We start from the raw sequence: 23,003 nt of genomic DNA, 5'->3' as shown, positions 1-23,003 counted from the left end.
AAAATTCATATGGAACCACAGGAACCTGAATAACCAAAGCAGTCTTGAGCCAAAAGAACAAAACTGGAGGTATCATGCTACCTGATCTCAGAATCTACTAAGTTGTAGTAATCAAACAACATGGTACTGGTAAAAAGCAGATACACCGACCTTTGGAACAGGACAGAAAGCCCAGAAACAAACTCCCGTGTTGATGGTCAGTCGCTTTTTGACAGTGGTGTCAAGATTACACACTGGGCAAAGGACAGTCTATTCAATAAATGGTGCTGGGAAAACTGGTCATCCACATGCAGGAGAATGAAATTAGACCATTATCTTACACCATACACAGAAATTATCTTAGTGGATTAAAGACTTAAATATAAGACCCGAAAGTATAAAACTACTAGAAGAGTTCAATATTCAAACCATATAAAGAACTCAAACAACAGCAAGAAAACAATCTGATTTTAAAATGGGCAAAGGACTTCAATAGACATTTCTCAGAAAAAGACGTAGGAAATGGCCAACAGATATATGAATAAATGCTCAGTATCACTAATTATCAGGCAAATGCATTTTAGAACCACAATGGAATATCACTTCGTGCTTGTTTAGATGGCTATTATCAAAAAGACAAGAGATAACAAGTTTGGTAAAGATGTACAGAAAAGGGAACCTTTGAGGCCAGGCACGGTGGCTCATGCTTGTAATCCCAGCACTTTGGGAGGCTGGGGCGGGCAGATCACGAGGTTAAGAGATCAAGACCATCCTGGCCAACATGATGAAACTCTGTCCCTACTAAAAATACAAAAATTAGCTGGGCATGGTGGCGCACCCCTGTAGTCCCAGCTACTCGGGAGGCTGAGGCAGCAGTATCGCTTGAACCTAGGAGGCAGAGGTTGCAGTGAGCCGAGATCACGCCCCTGCACTCCAGCCTGATGATAGAATGAGACTCTGTCTCAAGAAAGAAAAGGGAGCCCTTGTGTGCTGATTGTGAGAATGTAAATTAGTTTGGCCATTATGGAAAATAGCATGGGGGTTCCTCAAAAAATTTGAAATAGAACTACCATATAATTCAGCATCGTAATACTGGATATATATCCAAAGGAAGTAGAATTTGTTTCTTGAAGTGGTGTCTGCACTCCCGTGTTCACTGCAGCATTAATCACAATAAGGTTGAACCTGGAGGACATTATGTTAAGTAAAATAAGCCAGGCACTGAAAGAAATACCCCATGATATTACTTAATGTGGAATCTAAGAGTCAGACTCATAGAATCAGAGTAGAGTGGTGATTACCAGGGATTAGGGAGGTGAGGGGTAGACTGGGGAGATATTGGCCCAAGCTACAAAAAGTCAGACAGGAGGAATTAGTTCAGGAGATCAGTTGTACAACATGGTGAGTGTAGATGATAACAATATAAAGTATATTTGAAAATTGCTAAGGGGCTAGATTTTAAATGTTTTCACCACTAAAAATTCTAAATACATTAAGTAGTAGATGTGTTTCTTAGCTTGATTTAGCCATTCCACACTAGACACATATATCAGAATACCATGGTGTATACCATAAATATATGCAATTTTTATGTCATTTTAAATAAGGAAAATGGGAAAAAACTACATGAAACTTTTTTTTTTTTTTTTTTTTTTTGAGACGGAGTCTCGCTCTGTCACCCAGGCTGGAGTGCAGTGGCCGGATCTCAGCTCACTGCAAGCTCCACCTCCCGGGTTTACGCCATTCTCCTGCCTCAGCCTCCCGAGTAGCTGGGACTACAGGCGCCTGCCACCACGACCGGCTAGTTTTTTGTATTTTTTAGTAGAGACGGGGTTTCACTGTGTTAGCCGGGATGGTCTCGATCTCCAGACCTTGTGATCCGCCCGTCTCGGCCTCCCAAAGTGCTGGGATTACAGGCTTGAGCCACCGCGCCCGGCCGAAACTTTTTTAATAGAAAATTTTTTTTTGAGACAGGGTCTTGCTCTGTTGCCCGAGCCAGAGTGCAGTGGTGAGATCATAGCTCACCTCATCCTCAACCTCCCAGAGTAGCTGGGACTGTAGGCGTGCACCACCATACCTGGCCAATGTTTGTATTTTTTGTAGAGACAGGGTTTCACCATGTTGCCCAGGCTAGTCTTTAACTCCTGGACTCAAGCGATCCTCCTGCCTTGGCCTCCCTAAGGGCTGGGATTACAAGTGTCAGCCACTGTGCCTGGCCTAAAACAGAAAATCTTACACCATGAGATGATTTGGGAGTTTTTAGTGCAAACTGGCTCATTCCTTTTGAAATAAAACTTGATTTGTGTGTCAGTGATTGTGTTAAACCTATAAATTGGTATGGTGTTAATATAAAATGTTCCTTAAAATGTTGGCTATTCTGAACAGTATGTATGAAAGTGGGGAGAGGATAGTGAAAGAAGGAATGCAGCATGTGTGTTCTGTCCACTGCTTTCCCTGAATCAATTCTACGGTTGTATCATATTTATTGTGATGGAGAAATATTTTTGAAGTATTTTAAGCCGTGTTATGACTATTTTTCAGTACCTCTGCGAGTGTCAGTTTGATGACAATCTCAAATTCAAGAATATTATTAATGAGGAGGATGCCGATACTATGCGTCTCCAGCCAATTGGGCGAGACAAAGATGGCCTCATGTACTGGTACCAATTGGATCAAGATCACAATGTCAGAATGTACATAGAAGAACAAGATGATCAAGATGGCTCTTCATGGAAATGCATTGTCAGGTATCTAAACCTTTTTACACTTATTTATGTGTTTTATACATTGATCTCGTTTAAAAACTAGGATGTTATCTGTGAGACAGAAGTGATTTTTTTGTTTGTGGGTTTTGGGAGTTTTCAAGGCCTCACCTAGTATCCAGCATAGTATCCATAGTGCGCACTTAGTTTTTTATTTGTCAAGTAAATGAAAATATTCAGCAGTTCAGTCCATATTATATACACATACCTTATACATCAGGAAGCCAGAATCTGAATAGTTATATGGACAGAAAAATACATTGTTAGACAAAAGCACAAGAAAAGCATTGTTTGGTTCTTATTTAGCTGTAGTTTTCTTTTTTTTTTTTTTTAAACAGAATTTCGCTCTTGTTGCCCAGGCTGGAGTGCAATGATGCAATCTTGGCTCATTGCAACCTCTGCCTCCTGGGTTCAAGCGATTCTCCTGCCTCAGCCTCCCGAGTAGCTGGGATTACAGGCATGTGCCACCACGCCTAGCTAATTTTGTTATTTTTAGTAGAGGCGGGGTTTCTCCATGTTGGTCAGGCTGGTCTCGAACTCCCAACCTCAAGTGATCTACCTGCCTCGGCTTCCCTAAGTGCTGGGATTACAGGCGTGAGTCACCGCGCCCAGCCTTTAGCTGTAGTTTTCTATTCAGCGTTAACTAGTTCTAATTATTTTAATTTATTCATTTCATCTTGACACAGTATATATTCTATTTGCTGTGCATACATTTCTTTATTGGAGTTCTGAGGAAATCTTGGGAACATTGCACTTTTTTGTCATAGTTCTCTTTTTAAAAATCTTGATTTTTTAATTTGTGTTGACAAATATATTTGAACAGAAACATTTAATATATAACAATGAAATATAACTTTAAAAAAAACCCTGTAATACTAGAACCATTATTACAGAATCTTTGTGTCTTTAGTTTTCTGTCACTGTAACTTTATTATTTAGAAATATTCCACAAATACAGTATATATTAATTTGGAAGATATCAGGGGTCCTATAAAGTAGGGAAAACTCATAGCTATCTAACCGCTAGCTTATGAAAAACTTTCTTGACATTAACTCATATCTGTTTTTTGTCCCATTTTGAAATTCAGCAATTTCTTTTAGTGATTATTTATTAACGCTTTGAAGAAATAAGCCATAGAAAAGCTCAATTTTCATTTCCTAAGAATAAATGTATATTGATTAATCTCATGGGAGATTGTTTTATAAGCATGTATCATTACATTATTTTCCTTGTAATTAATTTGCTAAACACAAGTAAACAAAGTAGTCCTAAACTAAAATTTATTTACCATTTCTCCTTTGAATACAAAGACCAAATATGATCTATTCATGACATTATACCACTGTTTCTATTATTTCCCATATTAACCTTGTGTAGTTGTTTAAAACATTCTTTTCTTCTTTGTAGATGAAGAAAATATGACAGTGAAATAACGATTACTATTGATCAGTCACAGTTGTTTAAAATGATGTCTCATGGGCTGGGTGCGGTGGTTCACATCTGTAATCTCAGTACTTTGGGAGGCCGAGGCGGGAGGATCATGAGGTCAGGAGTTCGCGACTAGCCTGGCTAGCATGGTGAAACCCCATCTCTACTAAAAATACAAAAAACTAGCCAGGCATGGTGGCACACACCTGTACTCCCAGCTACTCGGGAGACTGAAGCAGGAGAATTGCTTGAACCTGTGAGGCAGAGGTGTAATTTATGAGAGGAGTTCAAAATAAAAAGAACTGAAAGGCTGGGCACGGTGGCTCACGCCTGTAATCCCAGCACTTTGGGAGGCTGAGGTGGGCGGATTACGAGGTCAGGAGATCGAGACCATCCTGGCCAACATGGCGAAACCCCATCTCTACTAAAATACAAAAAAATTAGCTGGATGTGGTGGCACACGCCTGTAATCCCAGCTACTTGGGAGGCTGAGGCAGGAGAATCGCTTGAACCCAGCAGGCAGAGCTTGCAGTGAGCCAAGATCACGCCACTGCACTCCAACCTGGGCAACAGAGCAAGACTCCATCTCAAAAAACAAAAAAGGTCTAATGTGTACTGTTGTAAGTAGATTAAAGCTTAATGCATGATGTGAAATTTTAGAGTTAATAGTTATTTTTGAATCTGGGTTCATCCACTTACCATCTGTAGACACATTTGTCCCTTGGTATTCATGGGGCACTGGTTCCAGGACCCTCATGGATAACAAAATCTGCAAATGGTTAAGCCCTTTACATAATATTTGTGTATAACTTGTGCACATCCTCCCATATACTTATAATACTTAATGCAATGTAAATGCTAGGTATAAAATTGTTATACTGTAGTTTTAGTTTGTATTTTTATTGTATTAGCTTTAGTTTATTTTTTTCTAAATATTTTGATCTGTGGATATGGAGGGCTAACTGTACTTAATTTTTCTGAGAGTTACATTCCTATACTTTAAAATGAAAGTGATAAGGAATGTATGAGAAATGGTGCTGGCACTGTAATACATGCTCAATAAACCTTTTCTCTTTTATTTCCACCTTTTAACTTTTAACTATTCGCTTTTCTTTTGTTTTTTGTTTTTTGAGACAGAGTCTCACTGTCGCCCAGGCAGGAGTACAGTGGCACGATCTTGGCTCACTGCAAGCTCCGCCTCCCGGGTTCATGCCGTTCTCCTGCCTCAGCCTCCTGAGTAGCTGGGACTACAGGCGCCCGCCACCATGCCTGGCTAATTTTTTTTTAGTTTTAGTAGAGACGAGGTTTCACTGTATTAGCCAGGATGGTCTCGATCTCCTGACCTTATGATCTGCCGGCCTTGGCCTTCCAAAGTGCTGGGATTACAGGTGTGAGCCACCGTGCCCGGCCAACTATTCGCTTTTCTTACAAAACCTTTCTAATTCCAAAGACTGAAATTTAGTTTATTCACTAAAGAAATACCTATCAGCAGAAAGGTCGGAAAATTTCCGTGGTGTTGCTTTCACCTCTTCTCATGCTTGACCATTTCTCCATGTTTTATTCCTTGGGCTTCTGCCCTTTTTAAACACACACACACACACACACACACACACACACCCCAACACACACAAAACTTCTTTCCATTTGTTAAAATTTGTTTTTGATAAACAAAATGGTGTATGTGGCAATTGTTTAGAAGGAGATGCTTGTGTAGAATAATGCCTACACACAGTTTTCCCTTTTTTTGTTTTGGAGACAAGATCTCGTTTTGTCACCCAGGCTGGAGTGTGGAGTGCAGTGGTACAATCTCAGCTCCCTGCAACCTCTGCCTCCCAGGTTCAAGCAGTTCTTCTGCCTCAGCCTCCCAAGTAGCTGGGATTACAGGTGTGAACCACCATGTCTGGCTAATTTTTGTACTTTTAGTAGAGACGGGGTTTCGCCACATTGACCATGCTGGTCTCGAGCTCCCGAGCACAAGCTATTCACTTGCTGTGGCCTCACAAAGTGCTGGGATTACAGATGTGAGCCTCCAGGCCCGTCCTATACTTTTCTCATTTTCACAACCACAAATTTCTTTAGAAAGTGGTGCCAGGTTATTTTTAGCCATTTTGATGGCATCTATTAATACATATATTTCTATTTACAGTGAGCCAGGGAACATTGCCCAAATAATGTAGAAATATTTGGGACCATTCAGAAATCATTTGGTTTATTGACTCTCTGGTTTTGTATAATGAAATTCAATTTTTCAACACCTGATTGTCATACTAACATTCCTTTATTTCATTAAATTTATAAATTCTGTTACATCGGTGCCTGTGTAATAGGTACTATGCTAAACAATTGGTGATGTAATAGTGAATAGTATGGCTCTAAGATCTGTAAGAGGGGCTGCAGGCACCTGTGAAAGGCCTCAACTTGTAAGGAATAGATTTTAGGTGAATATTAAATGCATATTTTCTGGGGAAGGACGGTAATTTATCTCAAATTTTCAGTTGCATGTGTTTATGCTTATTATAAATGAGATGTACTATGACATGACATTCCAATTAGCTTTAACCCAACACAGTGGAACTGTTATTGACAAACATAGTAAACTGTCTTGTTCACATAGGTCTCTCGTTGCAAAGATTGAATGTAGAAAACATTGTAATGATTTTTGCCTCCTCATAGAGATAAGGATCTTAGTTGTCACTAATATATATTTAGTGCCTAAAATAATGTGAGGCATCATCTCATTTGACTTGGATGAGATCATCCCTGGAGCATGGTATTTCTGTTTGAATGGCAAACTCTAAAAGAAACATTAGGCCGGGCGCGGTGGCTCAAGCCTGTAATCCCAGCACTTTAGGAGGCCGAGACGGGCGGATCACAAGGTCAGGAGATCAAGACCATCCTGGCTAACACGGTGAAACCCCGTCTCTACTAAATACAAAAAAAAAAACTAGCCGGGCAAGGTGGCGGGCGCCTGTAGTCCCAGCTAATGTAGTCCCAGCTACTCGGGAGGCTGAGGCAGGAGAATGGCGTAAACCCGGGAGGCGGAGCTTGCAGTGAGCTGAGATCCGGCCACTGCACTCCAGCCTGGGCGACAGAGCGAGACTCCGTCTCAAAAAAAAAAAAAAAAAGAAAAAAAAAAATTAATATAGTGAAGTCCATTATGGGAACAACCACAAAGAAGACGATTGAATGAACTGAAAATGCTTTATCTAGCAGAAATTTACTCAGACATAAATGTCTTCGGACATTTAGAAGATAGATTTGTGGAAGAATATCTCAAAGGCTGAGCCAGGATCACTGGATTCAAATTATGGGGAAGCAGAACTGAGTTTGACAGGAGCAAGAATGTTTGTTTTTTGTTTTACATTGCAGGGGAATGATTATCTTAAGGCTGATAGATGTTGTCAAAGCATTTTTCAATTGAACATGCAAGTTTATGTGAAGTGGAGTTTTGTAAGAGGCACTAATCTTTTCAGCAAGAGATTCTTTTAGAAAATCAAGTGATGGCCGGGCGTGGTGGCTCACGCCTGTAATCCCAGCACTTTGGGAGGCTGAGGCGGGCAGATCACGAGGTCAAGATATCGAGACCATCCTGGCCAACATGGTGAAACCCCATCTCTACTAAAAATACAAAAATTAGCTGGGCGTTGTGGTGCGTGTCTGTAGTCCCAGCTACTCGGAAGACTGAGACAGGGGAATCACTTGAACCCAGGAGGCAGAGGTTGCAGTGAGCGGACATCACGCCACTGCACTCCTGCCTGGCGAAACAGAGTGGACTCCATCTCAAAAAAAAAGAAAAGAGAAAATCAAGTTGAAAGAACAAGTAAAGCAAATAAGATTTTGACTTTGACTTTTTCATTTAATAGGTTGCATTTAGGTGCTCTTCTTAGCTAGTAAATATTATTTTTTACTAGTAAATTAAAAGCCTCTTGTTTTTTCTTAAAACAATTTCTTTAAAGTAACAGTATTATTTTCTTGGTGATCAGCTGATGTTGGAAACATATTTCTACCTGATTCTTAAAAGAGCATTATATAACAAAAATTATCTGGTCTTTAGGGTTCTGTTTTCTAAAGCCAGTAAGTCAGCCTTCTTAATGATTGATAAATTTAGAAATATAACTGAACTTTGTAAATTAAAAATCAAATGGAATTTTTTAAAAAATGAGAATCCACCAAAAAGGGATAATTTTACATAGTTGATCTTCTACTGAAAATTTCATACCATAACATCACCACAGTCTTAAAACTTGTACTGTTATGTAGCAACTTCCATTTCTGCTAGTTGCAAAATTAATAATATAAATATATATTAGATGAATAGATAGGACGCAATTAACTCATGTATAAAGAATTATACTTTAAGTTGAAACAAGATTTAGTATGTGATTTACAAAACAATAAAAGTAGTTAAGTTTCATGAAACCATATGAAATTGTTAACATTTGAACATTTTGACCTGTAAAAATGGTGATTTCATATGGCTCAACCTAGTATTATAACAGGTTTCAATACCAAAATATTTAAGCTTCAGCCAGTGTCCTACTTATTCCGGTTAATGTTTAAAACAGAATTGCCACAAAAGTATTATTTCATGTCTAGTTTAGGCCTCAATGAAAGAAGATAAAAGTACAGAAAAACCAATTTTACGTCTAATCAAATATGATGTAATAAGTGATTTTATTCACCCCATAAAGTATGTTAATAGAATTTGTTTAGGAATGAAAAAGATGGGCTCAGCACGATGGCTCACACCTGTAACCTCAGCACTTTGGGAGGCTGAGGTGAGCAGTTTGCTTGAACCTAGCAGTTTGAGACCTGCTGAGGCAACAAGACAAAACCCTGTCTCTACAAAAAATACAAAAATCAGCCAGGTGTGGTGGCACTTGCCTATAGTCTCAGTGACTTGGGAGGCTGAGGTGGGAGGGTTGCTTGAGCCCAGGAGCTTGAGGCTGCAGTGAGCTGTGATTGTACCACTGCACTCTAGCCTGGGCAACAGAGTGAGACCCTGTGTCTCAAAAAAAAAAAAAAAAAAAAAAAATAAAAGCAAAGATGTAAACATAACAAGGTAGTAGTGTTTGGTTATTAATGATTAGAGAATTTTAGCAAATAAAGACCTTAGACCAGATTCGATCACAAGCTTCTTCAGGATCTTAGTGGGACTACAGAAAGTACTTCTATATCGAGTATACTAAGGAATACAAAGTTATATGCAGACTGTTGAGCAGTTACTTCATAAAGAATATATACATATGGCCAGTATTCATATGAAAAAGTGCTTAGCATCATTATTCATTGTAGAATTTCCAATTAAAACCACAATGAGGTATTATCTTACTTCCATTAGAATTAGTAAAACGAAAATGGCTTACAGCACCAAATGTTAGCAAGGATATGCACCAACTGAAACTCTTAACACTTTGTTGTATATGTAAAATGATACAACCACTTTGGGAAACAGTTTTGCAGTTTCTTCAAATGTTAACAAACTGTTATCCCATAACCTATAAATTTCATTTCTGGGTATTTATATTAGAGAAATGAAAGCATGTTTACAAAAAGCCTTGTATAAGAACATTCATAGCATCTTTATTCTTAACATTACTCATACAATGAATTATTACTAAGCAATAAAAAGGGGTGATCTATGAAACTGTATGGATTTGTCTCAAAATTCCTTGTATGTGAAAAAAGCACATACTGTTTGATTGCATTTGTGATAAGTTCTAGAATTAATAAAGCTAATAATCTGTTGTATTAGTCCATTTTCGTGCTGCTGATAAAGACATACGCAAGACTGGGCAATTTGCAAAAGAAAGAGGTTTAACTGGACTTACAGTTCCATGTGACTGGGCAGGCCTCAGAATTATGGCAGAAGGCAAGAAGGAGCAAGTCATGCCTTTCATTGATAGCAGCAGGCAAAGAAAGAGAGAGCTTATGCAGGGAGCTCCTGTTTTTAAAACCATCAGATCTCGTGAGTCTCATTCACTCACAGGAAATCAACCTGCCCCCTTAATTCAATCACCTTCCATCAGATTCCTCCCACAACACGTGGGAATTGTGGCAGTTACAATTTAAGATGAGATTTGGGTGGGGACACAGCCAAACCATATTTTTCTGCCCCTGGCCCCTCCTAAATCTCATGTTCTCATAGTTCAAAACCAATCATGCCTTCCCAACAGTTCCCCAAAGTATTGACTCATTTCAGCATTAACTCAGAAGTCCACATCCAGCATCTCATCTGAGACAAGGCAAGTCCCTTCTTCCTGTGAGACTGTAAAATCAAAAGCAAGTTAGTTGCTTCCTAGATACATACAGTGGGAGTACAGGCATTGGGTAAACACAGCCATTCCAGATGGAAGAAATTGGCCAAAACAAAGGGGCTACAGGCCCCATGCAATTCCGCAATCCAGCAGGGCAATCAAATCTTAAAACTCCAAAATGATCTCTTTTGACTGTCTTACATCCAGGTCATGCTGATGCAACTGGTGGGTTTCCATGGTCTTGGGCAGCTGCGCCCCCTACAGCCTCCCTCCTGGCTGTTTTCATGGGCTGGCATTGAGTATCTGTGGCTTTTCCAGGCACACTGTGCAAGCTGTCAGTGGATCTGCCCTTCTGGGGTCTAGAGGGCAGTGGTCCTCTTCTCACAGCTCCACTAGGTGGTGCCCCAGTAGCGACTCTGTGTGGGGGCTCTGACCCCACATTTCCCTTTCACACTGCCCTAGCAGAGGTTCTCCATGAAGGCCCCACCCCTGCAGGAAACTTCTGCCTGGGCATCTAGGCATTTCCATACATCTTCCGAAATCTAGGCAGAGGTTCCCAAACTCCAATTCTTCTGTGCATTCACAAGTTCAACACCACATGGAAGCTGCCAAGGCTTGGGACGTGCACCCTCTGAAGCCATGGCCTGAGCTCTACATTGGACCCTTTCAGCCATGACTGGAGTGGCTGAGATGCAGGGCACCAAGTCCCTAGGCTGCACACAGCATGTGGACCCTGGGCCTGACCCACGAAACCATGCTTTCCTCCTAGGCCTCCAGGCCTGTGATAGGAGGGGCTGCCGTGAAGACCTCTGACATGCCTGGAGACATTTTCTCCATTGTCTTGGGGATAACATTTGGCTCCTTGTTTCTTATGCAAATTTCTGCAGCCAGCTTGAATTTCTCCTCAGAAAATGGGATTTCTTTTCTATCACCTTGCCATGCTGCAAATTTTCCAAACTTTTATGCTCTGCTTCTCTTATAAAACAATGCCTTTAACGCACCCAGGTCACCTCTTGAATGCTTTGCTGCTTAGAAATTTCTTCCTCCAGATACCCTAAATCATCTTCTTCATGTTCAAAGTTCCACAAATCTCTAGGGCAGGGGAAAATGCCACCAGTCTCTGCTAAAACATAACAAAAGTCACCCTTACACCAGTTTGGGAACAAGTTCCTCATCTCCATCTGAGACTACCTCAGCCTGCACCTTATTGTTCATATTGCTGTCAGCATTTTTGTCAAAGCCATTCAACAAGTCTCTAGGAAGTTCCAAACTTTCCCACTTTTTCGTATCTTCTTCTAAGCCCTCCAACTATTCCAACCTCTGCCTTTTACCCACTTTTAAGCTGCTTCCACATTTTGGGTACCTTTTCAGCAACGCCCCACTCCCGGTACCAGTTTACTGTATTAGTCCTTTTTCATGCCGCTGATAAAGACAAGACTGGGCAGTTTACAAAAGAAAGAGGTTTAATTAGACTCATAGTTCCACGTAGCTGGGGAGGCATCAAAATCATGGCAGAAGGCAAGGAGAAGCAAGTCATGTCTTACATCAGTGATGGCAGGCAAAGAAAGAGCTTGTGCAGGAAACTCCCATTTTTAAACCCATCCGATCTCATGAGACTCATTCACTATCACAAGAACAGAACAGGAAAGACACACCCCATAATTCAGTTACCTCCCACTGGGTTCCTCCCACAACACGTGGGAATTGTGGGAGTTACAATTCAAGATGAGATTTGGGTAGGGATGCAGCCAAACCATATCATCTATGGTTATCATAATCAAGATTGATTTCTTCTTGCTTTGGTGGGGAAAAGGAATTCAGTAGGAAAGGACAGGAGGGAATTTTTGTGGGAATAGTGATATTCCTTGATTGTGGTCTAGATTACACAATGTATTCATTTGTCAGAACTGATGAACTTAGTGCTTAAAATATGTTTATTTTACAGTATGTGAATTATACCTCATTAAAAATATTTTCAAAATTGATAATGGTTTGATAGTCATTTTCAAAAAGCTGAATTTGAAATAGTGTATACAGTTTTCATGTACCCATAATTACAAACTGTATGAGTGCATTTCTAAACCATATATATATATAACCTGCTAATATAGCACAGTGATTAAGATGGGCTCTAAAGTCAGACTATTCAAAATTCAGTCTTGCTAAATTGTACTAACTTACCTTAGGCAAATTACCATTCCTCTCTATGTGTCCTCAGTTTCCTCAGTCATAAAATGAGAATAATTTAATGCCTATTTAATTGGGTTATATTGGAATTATATGAACTAATTAATATAAAACTCTTGGAAATAATTAATGCTTGGAACACAGTACTCATTCACTAATGTTAACATCTTAGATTAATAGTACTGCTATTGATATTACTAATTAATGCTTCTCTTCAGTTTTCTTGGCCTCCATAATTTTTTTTTTTTTCCTACTGAATAATTTGGAATTTATACCAAAAAGTTGCAATGTTGTTGCTCAATTCTGGAATCATATATTTAAAATATTTACAAAAGACTTGTTATATTTATGCTGTGCTATGCTCTGTAGATGTGAAGACCTGGTCCGATTTCTTAAGGAGTTCTTGTTATGGAAGAAAGGTACAGGGAAATTTTAAATAATACAGTCACAAAGTCTGTGATGGAGATTATCAAAGGTGCTGTGGAAGAACCAGATACTTGGCTCATACTTGGTAGAAGATAATACCTATGCTTGACTTTTTTTTTTTTTTTGCCAGCGGGTGGGGGGTGGTCAGGGGTTCTGTTTCTTTAATAATAAATATTTATTTATTTATTTTTCTTCATTGCTTCTGAAATGTTTAGCACCTACCACTAATTCAAACTCTGAACAACTCCTAGGCTGGGAGAAATCATATTTCACAATAATAATGGTTAGGATGATGTGTTCCATTTCATTGAAGTCTAATTAACTTAAGGTACATATAGGAAACAGTTTAGAATCTGGTTAAGTCAAAGTCAGTAACCAGTGTGCCCAAAACTAAACTTTGAACCTTTCTACCCTCATATGAGCATCTCATCTCAGTTAATAGCAGCTACATTCTTTTACTGGCTCAACCCTATGGAATATGTCGATAGAATTTCTTTAGGAATGAAAAAGATAAGCAAAGATGTAAATATAACCAAGTGGTATAGTGTTTGGTTATTAATGATGAGAGAATTTTAGCAAATGGAGACCTTGTACCAGATTCCATCAGGTGCTTCTTCAGGAACAGAGTGGGACTACAGAGAGTGCTTTTATACTAAGTGTAAACCCCAAGGCCCAGAACCTTGGAGCACATCTGTAACTTGGCTTTTTCTCTCACTCCACATCTACCCTAACAGCAAATCCAGTCAGCTCTTCATGCATAATTGTATGTAGAATTTGATCAGTTCTCCTTCATAGCTACATTCTTGTCCAAGCCACCATCGCTTTTTCGTAAAATACGTATAATTGAGTAGTTTTTAGGTTTGTTTTTTTTTTTTTAACAAGTTATGCAACTGGTACCACTATCTAACACCAGGATATTTTCTCACCCTAAAAGAAAACCCCAGTACCCATTAGCAGTTATTCTTCGTTCTCCCTTTTCCTAGCCCTTAGCAACCACCAGTCTTTCTGTGTCTATAATTTGACTATTCTCAACATTTTATAAACATAGAATTATATAATATGTGACTTTTTGTGTGCAGCCACTTTCTCTCTCTTTTTTTTTCTTTTTTATGAGACGGAGTTTCGTTCTTGTTGCCCAAGCTGGAGCACAATGGCATGATCTCAGCTCACCACAACCTCTGTCTCCCAGGTTCAAGGAATTCTGCCTCAGCCTCCCAAGTAGCTAGGATTACAGGCATGTGCCACCACACCCGGAAAATTTTGTATTTTCAGTAGAGATGGGGTTTCTCCATGTTGGTCAGGTTGGTCTTGAACTCCTGACCTCAGGTGATCCGCCTGCCTTGCCCTCCCAAAGTGCTGGGAACCACCACCAGCCATATGTGACCACTTTCAAGTAGAATAATCTTTACAAGGTTTATCCATGTAATATAAATCAGAACTTTATTCCTTTTTATGGCTGAATAGTATTTCCATATGTAGATATACTAGGTTTTGTTTATTCATTCTATTGTTGTCTTGGAGAGAGTAATTAGAATTAGCCATGGGGAACACATTCGAGGCGAAGAGAGCAGAAGTGTAATCAGTCACCTGATATCCTAAGAAAGCCTGGTATTTTGGAGGGATATATCTGATTTAACATGCCCGAGAGAAGAAATGGTAGGGAGAACAGAGAACAAGTGAGGGAGGGGTAGCAAAACAACTGGATTGTTGTTAGGGTCCTTAGTCTAAAAGATTCTGTAGATAGTGTTACGAAATTTGGGTGTGATTGGCCGGGTGCAGTGGCTCACGCCTGTAATCCCAGCACTTTGGGAGGCCCAGGCGGATGGATCACGAGATCAGGAGATGGAGACCATCCTGGCTAACACACTGAAACCCCGTCTCTACTAAAAAAATACAAAAAAATTAGCTGGGCATGGTGGCGGACGCCTGTAGTCCCAGCTACTCGAGAGGCTGAGGCAGGAGAATGGCCTGAACCTGGGAGGCGGAGCTTGCAGTGAGCCGAGATTGCGCCACTGCACTCCCAGCCTGGCGACAAACGAGGACTCCGTTCTCAAAAAAAAAAAAAAAAAAAAAAAAAAAAAGGAAAAGATCTGGATGTGATTTGGAGAATTTCATTAAAAATTTCCTCTAAAGTCAATTTTAAGTGTGTGTGTGTGCGTGTATGTCAAAATAGAAAAGCGCCAAAGATGGGGGTCTAGTTTTTCTGTTTTTCATATAATAACCACTACCTTAGCTTGTTGTTAAAACAATTAAACCAGATTAAAAAGGCTTTTTAAGGAGCTGTTCTTTAATAAATTTTACTGCTAAATTCCCTTTTTGCTTAAAGTAGTGGAAGTAGGCCGGGGTGCAGTGGACTCCACGCTGTAATTCCCAAAACATTTGGGAGGCTGAGGCCAGTCAGATTCCAACCACCCTGAGGTTAGGATTTGGGAGGACTAGGCCTTGACAGCTATGGTGAAACCCCCATCTTTCTACTAAACATACAAAATAAAATAGGCCAGGCGTACGTCGGGTGATGGAGGTGCCTGTAATCCCAGCTACTCAGGGAGGCTGAGGGCAGGAAAATCGCTTGAACCCAGGGGGAGGAGGTTGCAGTGAGCCAAGATTTCCTGCCATTGCACTGCGCCTGGGTGACAAGAGTTGAAAATCCATCTCAAAAAAAAGAAAAAGTATACTGGAAGTAATTTGCAAAAATATTGTAGTCCTTACGTTTTGAAGCTTTTTAAATTGGTATGTTGTGTAACTTCGTATACTCTTCAGGTTCCACCATTACTTTGAGGGAAATAACAAATTAGATTGAAGCCATTTGTTGTATATGGAATCCTCTTTTTTCTTTTTTTCACATGGAATTCTTGAATGGAGTATGAGAAGTATTTAAGCCATAGATCCTTTAAGTTAGAAGAAGGTTGAAAAATTTAGGGGGACTGGATCTTTGCCAAAAAGTAAAATAAAGTCTTGGAGTCTTAATTTTCCTCTTTCTGTATAAAAGGGGCAAGACAGACAAGACCAAAACATTTCTTTAGTTCTTTACCTTTTTGATATTAGTAATTAAAATTCTAGAATGTGTATTTATATGTCAATATGATATGTATGAAACAGGGTATGTTTCATTCTCATGCTAGTAAATTGTTGTCAATTTTAATTTCTGTTTTTATCTGTTGGCAATTTAACTGCCTTTCTTCAGAAGGACCAATTTAGGATACTACTCAAGAGAATCCATTCTTTTATAAATAAGAAATCTGAGGCCTAATGAGGATATATTGACTTGTCCAGGGGCTCTTTTGGATGCAGAGTTCTCTTACTCTAAAGAGCAGGAAATCTAGCTGGGCATGGAATGGAAAGGGAGGAGAGGGTAGAGAGGATATTATGTGACCATGGACAGATAAGAAAAGAGTCATTCATCTTAACACGTTTTCACTTGCGTTAGAGGTATTTATCACACATTGAGAACACAATTGGAGGATCTTTTTGGGCTAATTAATAATCCTAGGTGGGGGACATCTAGAACTAAGTTTCCCAACTCTTAGTCCAGATCGCTCTTATCTTCAGCGTTACGGCCACTGCTTGTCTGAGCAAGAAAAATATCCAAGTAAGTTTTCTCAGTTGTTACAGTGGCATTTTAAATAACATACCACAACCTTTGGTTTTTGCTAGTAAAAATATGGGATTTTATTTGCCCAGTATAGGGATGTACAACTGTTAGTCTAGTTACTTGGAGGCTGGGGAGGTGGAGGGTCTTAAAGGCCAGAATTTGAGGTTACCTTGATCCAAGATCGGTCACTGAACTCCAGCCTTGTTTTTTTTTTTTTTTTTTTTAAGTAGAATTTATACGTTAGACTCTTATTTTATTTGGGAATGTTTTCATAGGTATTGGTTGATCAAGTTATAAACCTTATTAAAAAATAAAATCAGCTACCAAAATTTTTATGTTTTTAAATTGTGTATTGGAACTGAATGTTTTGCTGTATTATCAGAAAGGTCTGATTCTTATTTTGTAGCAATAATCAAATGCTGTTTCTCTGGAAGGGTAGAAGAAGGAATTATTTCCAAATGAATCAGAACAAACAAAAAATACTTTTGCAATCAGTTTTACATGATTTCATCTCCTTAGTACTTAAACATTTACTACTTTTTAAAGTTATTAACCATGATTTTTGTTTAAATTTTGTTCCTACTTTTCTTTTCAACCCAACAAGAGATATTCATTGTCATTCCAAACAGTAGAGGGAGAAAATCTAATATTCCTTTGGAAGAACAGGTATTTTTAATGTGTTTTCTTTAGGTGCTTTTAAAAATTCAGGATTAATTAGGGTAACGGCGTACCTGGTTTTGATGTTTCTTAATGTATTTTTATTTTTTCTTTAATTTCGTATCGGTAGTTATTCGAAGAAAGTTCTTGAGGCAGGAAAAGCAGGAAAAAGATTTTTATGCTGTCTTATTTTTTTCCTTGTTTAGAAATCGAAACGAGTTGGCTGAGACTCTTGCACTCCTGAAAGCACAAATTGATCCTGTACTATTGAAAAACTCTAGCCAACAAGACAACTCTTCTCGGGAAAGTCCCAGCTTAGAGGATGAGGAGACTAAAAAAGAGGAAGAAACACCTAAACAAGGTTTTTTTTGTGTGTTTTGTTTTGCTTTGTTTTGTAATCTCTTCTATATTCTTCCACTCCTCTTCCCAACTATATAATTCTGAATTTCTATCTCAATTTGAATTGGGAACCTTCTTATAAAAGAGGTTGATTTTCCTTAATTTAAAGAAAATGAGGCCAAAACATCAAATATGTTGCTCTTTTATATAGAACATTTAAAGATATCTTACTAAAAAATGGTCAAATCATCAAAACATAGTATTTTTTACTAAGGAATGTGAAGACATTTAATGAACTTTTTTATTGTGGCAAAATATAACATAAAATTTACCATTTTAACCATTTTTAACCATACAGTTCTGTGGCATTAAGTACATTCATATTGTTGTGACGCACTCATCACCACCATCCATCTCCAGAACTTTTTTGATCTTTCTCAGTTAAAACTCGGTATGTTTTAAACACTAAACTGCATTTTTCCTTCCCCTTAGCCCCTGGCATCTCTCATTCTGCTATCTGTCTCTTATGAATTTGATCATTCATATCCGAGGAATCATATAATGCTTGCACTTTTGTGACAGGCTTATTTCATATAGCATAGTATTTTCAAAGTTCATCCATGTTACAGGGGTCCCCAACCCCCGGGCCAAGGACTGTTACCGGTCTGTAACCTGTTAGGAACTGGGCTGCACAGCAGGAGGTGAGCAGGGACGAGTGAGCATTACCACCTGAGTGAGCATTACTGCCCAAGCTCCACCTCCTGTCAGATCAATGGCAGTATTAAATTCTCATGGGAGCACAAACCCTATTGTGAACCACTTATGTGAGTGATCTAGGTTGTATACTCCTCATGAGAATCTAATGCCTGATGATCTGAGGTGGAACAGTTTCATCCCAAAACCATCCCCCCAGCCCACCTCCTGTAGAAAAATTGTCTTCCATGAAACCGGTCCCTGGTGCCAAAAGGTTGGGAACCACTGTTGTAGTGTATGTCAGAATTTTCTTCCTTTTAATAATAATAAATTATTGAATAATTGTCCATTGTATATGTATACCACATTTTGTTTATCAATTCATCCATCAGTGGGCACTTGAATTGCTTCCACTTTTTGGACATTGTGAATAATGCTGCCATGAACTGGGTGTACACATATCTTTTGAGTCCCTGCTTTCCCTTCTTTTAATCTAGAAGTGGAATTGCTGGATCATATGTGGTAATTCTGTGTTTAATTTTTTGAGGAAGCACATACTGTTTTCCACAGCAGTTGCATCATTTTATATTCCTTCTAGTAATATCCAGGGACTCTAGTTGCTTCCCATCCTCACCAACACTTGTTTCTGTTTTTTTTTTTTTTTTATAGCAGCATCTCATTGTAATTATTAGTTCCTATTGACAAGTGATGTTAAGCATCTGTCTTTTCAAGTATTGACCATTTGTATATCTTATTTGGAAAAATGCTTATTCAAGTTCTTTGTCCATTTTTTTTTGGGTTGTTAATTTTTTTATGCTTTGAAAACTCTTTAAGTCTATGATAATTGTAATTGTTAAACCTGATTTCGATTGAGTTTTCTAATTTGCTTAACTAGGCAGATCAAATTCTAACCATTCTAGGAAAACAGAGCCAAGTCCTGAGCTCTCCAAAAGGAAAGAAGCCAACTGAAATTTTGACCAACATCTTTTTAGTTAATGTTTGTTATTGATAAACCTTTTAATGACAAGCAAAGGAATTTGCTTTCCTTACCATGTTTTCTTTGCTTTTAGTTTGCCTCTACTGTTAGAACCTAAAAATAATGTGTTATTCCTTTATTTGCTGCTCTTAGGAAACCATTTATAGAAAGCATTCTCTATCTGCAAGCATTGCTTGTAAACAAGGAATTATGCCTTTCTGTGTAGTATATAATAATGTTCCTATATATTAAGCATTTTTTAGCTGAAATGTTGATTATCGTCCTTCATTGCTTATGTGGTTTTATTTCAAATGTCTGGTGGTTTTATTTCTAAGCCCAATTTCTGCTTTGAAGAATTCTTTTTCATATGCTAAAGTTAAACTTACAGACTACTTTAGGAAAGCTTTTTTATTTATTTATTTTTTCCTTTGAGACAGGATCTCTCTCTGTCGCCCAGGCTGAAGTACAGTGGTGCAGTCATTGCTCACTACAGCTTAGAACTCTTGGGCTCAAGTGATCCCAGCCCCTCAGCCTCTCCTGAGTAGCTAAGACTACAGGCGTGTGCCATCAGGCCCGGCTAGTTTTCATTTTTTATTTTTTGTAGAGATGGGGTCTTGCTCTGTTGCCCAGCCTGGTCTTGACTTGGCTTCAAGCGACCCTCCTGCCTTGGCTTCCCAAAGTGCTGGGATTACGGGAATGAGTCATTGTGCCCAGCCATGCATGATAATTTTAAAGTAGTCTAAAACTCCTATTGGATTTCTATTCTTTTTTAGTAGTATTTTCCAAGGATTAGTTCTAGGTTTAAACTTAATATTATTTGTTCATGTCAGTCGTTCATTCACATATTTTCTTATTCCCATACACAATTAAAATCAAAGCCAGAGAAAATGTGAATTGGAAACCACGGTCAGAATAATAGAAATTTTAAGAGGCAATTATTTCTAATACAAGACCTCAAAATTGACACTGATTTTGAAGGGAGACTAACTGTGTAGTTTAAAGTAGAAAGAAAAGCAGAACATACTGTTTTTCTAGTTAAGCTCTTCCTAATAGTTAATGCTAAAGTTTATTTGTGGGGCCTTATAGTAGATAATGGGGGATTTCAACAACAACAACAGCTAACATTTATTGGGCACATCCTGTTTTCTTTGCAGTCTACCAAATGCTGCATATGGATTTTCATTTAATCCTCATAGCAACTCTTTGAGGTAACTACTATTATTATTTTAATTTTACAGATGAGGAAATTAGAACATTTATAATGTTGCCTCAGGTCACATACATAATAAAGTATCAGAGTCTACATTTGAAGCCTGATCCTTCTATAGTCTGTGCTCTTAGTGGTCTAGAGTAGTACTTCTCAAACTTTAATATGCGTGGTGTTCACCTCAGGAGTTTTTTAAAATACAGAATCTGGTGAAGTAGGTCTTGGCTGTCTGCTGATTGGCTGTTTTAACAAGGACCTATGTAATGCTGATACTGCTGGTTAGAGGACCACATTTTGAGTAATAAGGTCATCTCCTAACTTCTGAAACAAATACACCAAAGGCTGTTATACACCTGTTTCTGAAAACATTTCTCAATGAATACTGATGTTATACCTCTCAACACAACTAAGAGAAAATGGTCTGTGAGGGATGGCATCTCTTGAAAAAGTAGAAGAGGAGGAGCAGGACATTTCATTCTCTTTGTTTTTCTGTCTTCTATTTTTATTTTAGAGACAGTCTCACTCTGTCACCTGGGCTGGAGTGCAGTAGTGCAATCAATAGTACACTGCAATCTGGAACTCCTGGGCTCAAGTGATCCTCCTGCCTCAGCCTCCTGCGTGGCCGGGACTACGGGTGTGTGCCACCATGCCTGGCTAATGTTTTTTAATTTTTAATTTTGTAAATACATGGTCTCACTTTGTTGCCCAGGCTGGTCTCGAACTCCTGACTTCAAGCAATCCTCTTGCCTCAGCCTTCCAAATTTCGGGATTACAGATGTGAGCAACTGCACAGAGCCTACCTTCTCTTTTAAATAAGGCTTTTCTGCTTCTCTTTCTCTAACAACAAAATGTTTTTTATTAATGCATTCATTCATTCATTCATTCATTCAGTGAATACTTACTGTGCACCTTCTCTGTGTTAAGCATGATTTTAGGCATATAGTTTAATAAAGAAAGACTAAAATCCTTGCTTTTATAAAGCTTACACTATAGTGGATAAAATAGTAACACATAAACCATTTACTATGTGCGAATACTGTTCTAAATGTTTTGCCTGTATTGTCAGATCATTTTCACAACAAACCCTGTTTAGTAGTATAATATTATTACTTCCCTTTTTTCAGATGAGGGAAATTAGATAAAGAGTTATTTCAGTAATAGCTTGTTAATGGCAGACCTGATATTCAAAACTAGGCAGTCTGCCTCCAGAGTCCCTGTGCCCTTTTAATGCTGCACTTACATACAATTTCAGCCCCCAAAACCCTGCCTCTCACCCTTGTCCTCTCAGATGTAGTTCTTGTAGTCTATTCCATGGCAAGACCAAATAAATATGATTCTGTTCTGTCATTTTTATTCCTTTCGGATGTAAGCAAACATTACCCTTGGACTGTGTTGGGGGATCAGGGCCAAGTGGGAAGGAGTAGGTCAAAAGCCAGAAACAGTCCTGGGGAATGTCTAACATAGAGTGTTGAAGCAAAATGTGACAAAAGTTAAAAATTAAGCATGGTTGGATATTTGCAAATTGGGCAGCAAGAAATAAAAATAAATAGGCACTGGAGAGGGAATAAACAGCCACTCTTATTCTGGTAGCTAAAGTAGATTTTTCTTTAGTCATTAGTTAAATTGCCATGCCTTGTGTCTTAACTCAGTAAGATAAGTTTTTTATTTTTGTATGGGTGTTAAGGAGAAACGTATTAACTGTAAACGTGGGCAAAAAAATGAAAAATGACAGCAAGTGGCCTGGAAAATGGTGGCACCAACTAAATAATTAAGTTGAGTTTGTTTCAAAGGTAATTAGAATTGCCTTCTGAAAGTCTAAATTTGCTAAACTAACATTCAGAATCTCAGTCTGGTCTCTCTCTCTTTCTAGCAATAGCTCCTGCTTTTTCTTATATGAGTACTGGTTCCAGATCATTGAGATGCTTTTGTTTTCTCCATATGTCTTGGGCATTCCCTTCTGTGTCTGCATGCTGTTTCTCTCCCTCAGATGTTGTCTCCCCAACTCCCATGAAAGTCTGGTTATACTTCAAGGACCATCTGAAACTTTATTTATACTATTTGTGTCCCACTTATATTAGGGCTAGTCATGGCATCCGACTTGAAGCTCTCAGATACTTTTTGAGTTGTTATTCTCAGACTATGGTAGATTTCCAAGTAAGTGTTTGGTGTCATTTACACCCTTTTATGGGAGTTTAAGATCCAGTGTCTTAATTTAGGTGATAAACTACCTGGAAGGTATTGTGCATATAAAACACCATGGAATTTAATATATACTTGCTGTCTACATTGGACACTGTATTCTAATTTAGAAGGGACCAAAAAGTTAAAAAGAAACTTTACTGGGGAATAACAAAGTTGAGGGAAGCTCAACTAACATTTAGTTTTTAATTCTACTAATTGAAAGAAGATTGTCCTTTTGTTAATTTTTGTAGTCATGCACTTCTGCCTACAGGTGATCAGATAAGATACCATTTGAGAATTTCTTATAAAGAATAGAAT

At 38.6% G+C, this 23,003-nt stretch overlaps 1 protein-coding gene across 1 annotated transcript in view; it reads left to right on the top strand.

The window, feature by feature from the left end:
- The window catches only part of RSF1 (remodeling and spacing factor 1), a 174,097-nt gene that overhangs the window by 85,621 nt on the left and 65,473 nt on the right, over positions 1-23,003 (top strand). The window contains exons 4-5 of the mRNA XM_017893539.1: positions 2,521-2,726; positions 17,496-17,650. Of these exons, the coding sequence (XP_017749028.1) occupies positions 2,521-2,726; positions 17,496-17,650 (361 nt within the window). The remainder of the gene's footprint in view (positions 1-2,520; positions 2,727-17,495; positions 17,651-23,003) is intronic.

The sequence above is a fragment of the Rhinopithecus bieti genome, unplaced genomic scaffold, assembly GCF_001698545.2.
Source record: "Rhinopithecus bieti isolate Rb0 unplaced genomic scaffold, ASM169854v2 scaffold_23868, whole genome shotgun sequence".
Taxonomy (NCBI): Eukaryota; Metazoa; Chordata; class Mammalia; order Primates; family Cercopithecidae; genus Rhinopithecus; species Rhinopithecus bieti.
This window is presented reverse-complemented; position numbering and strand designations above follow the sequence as displayed.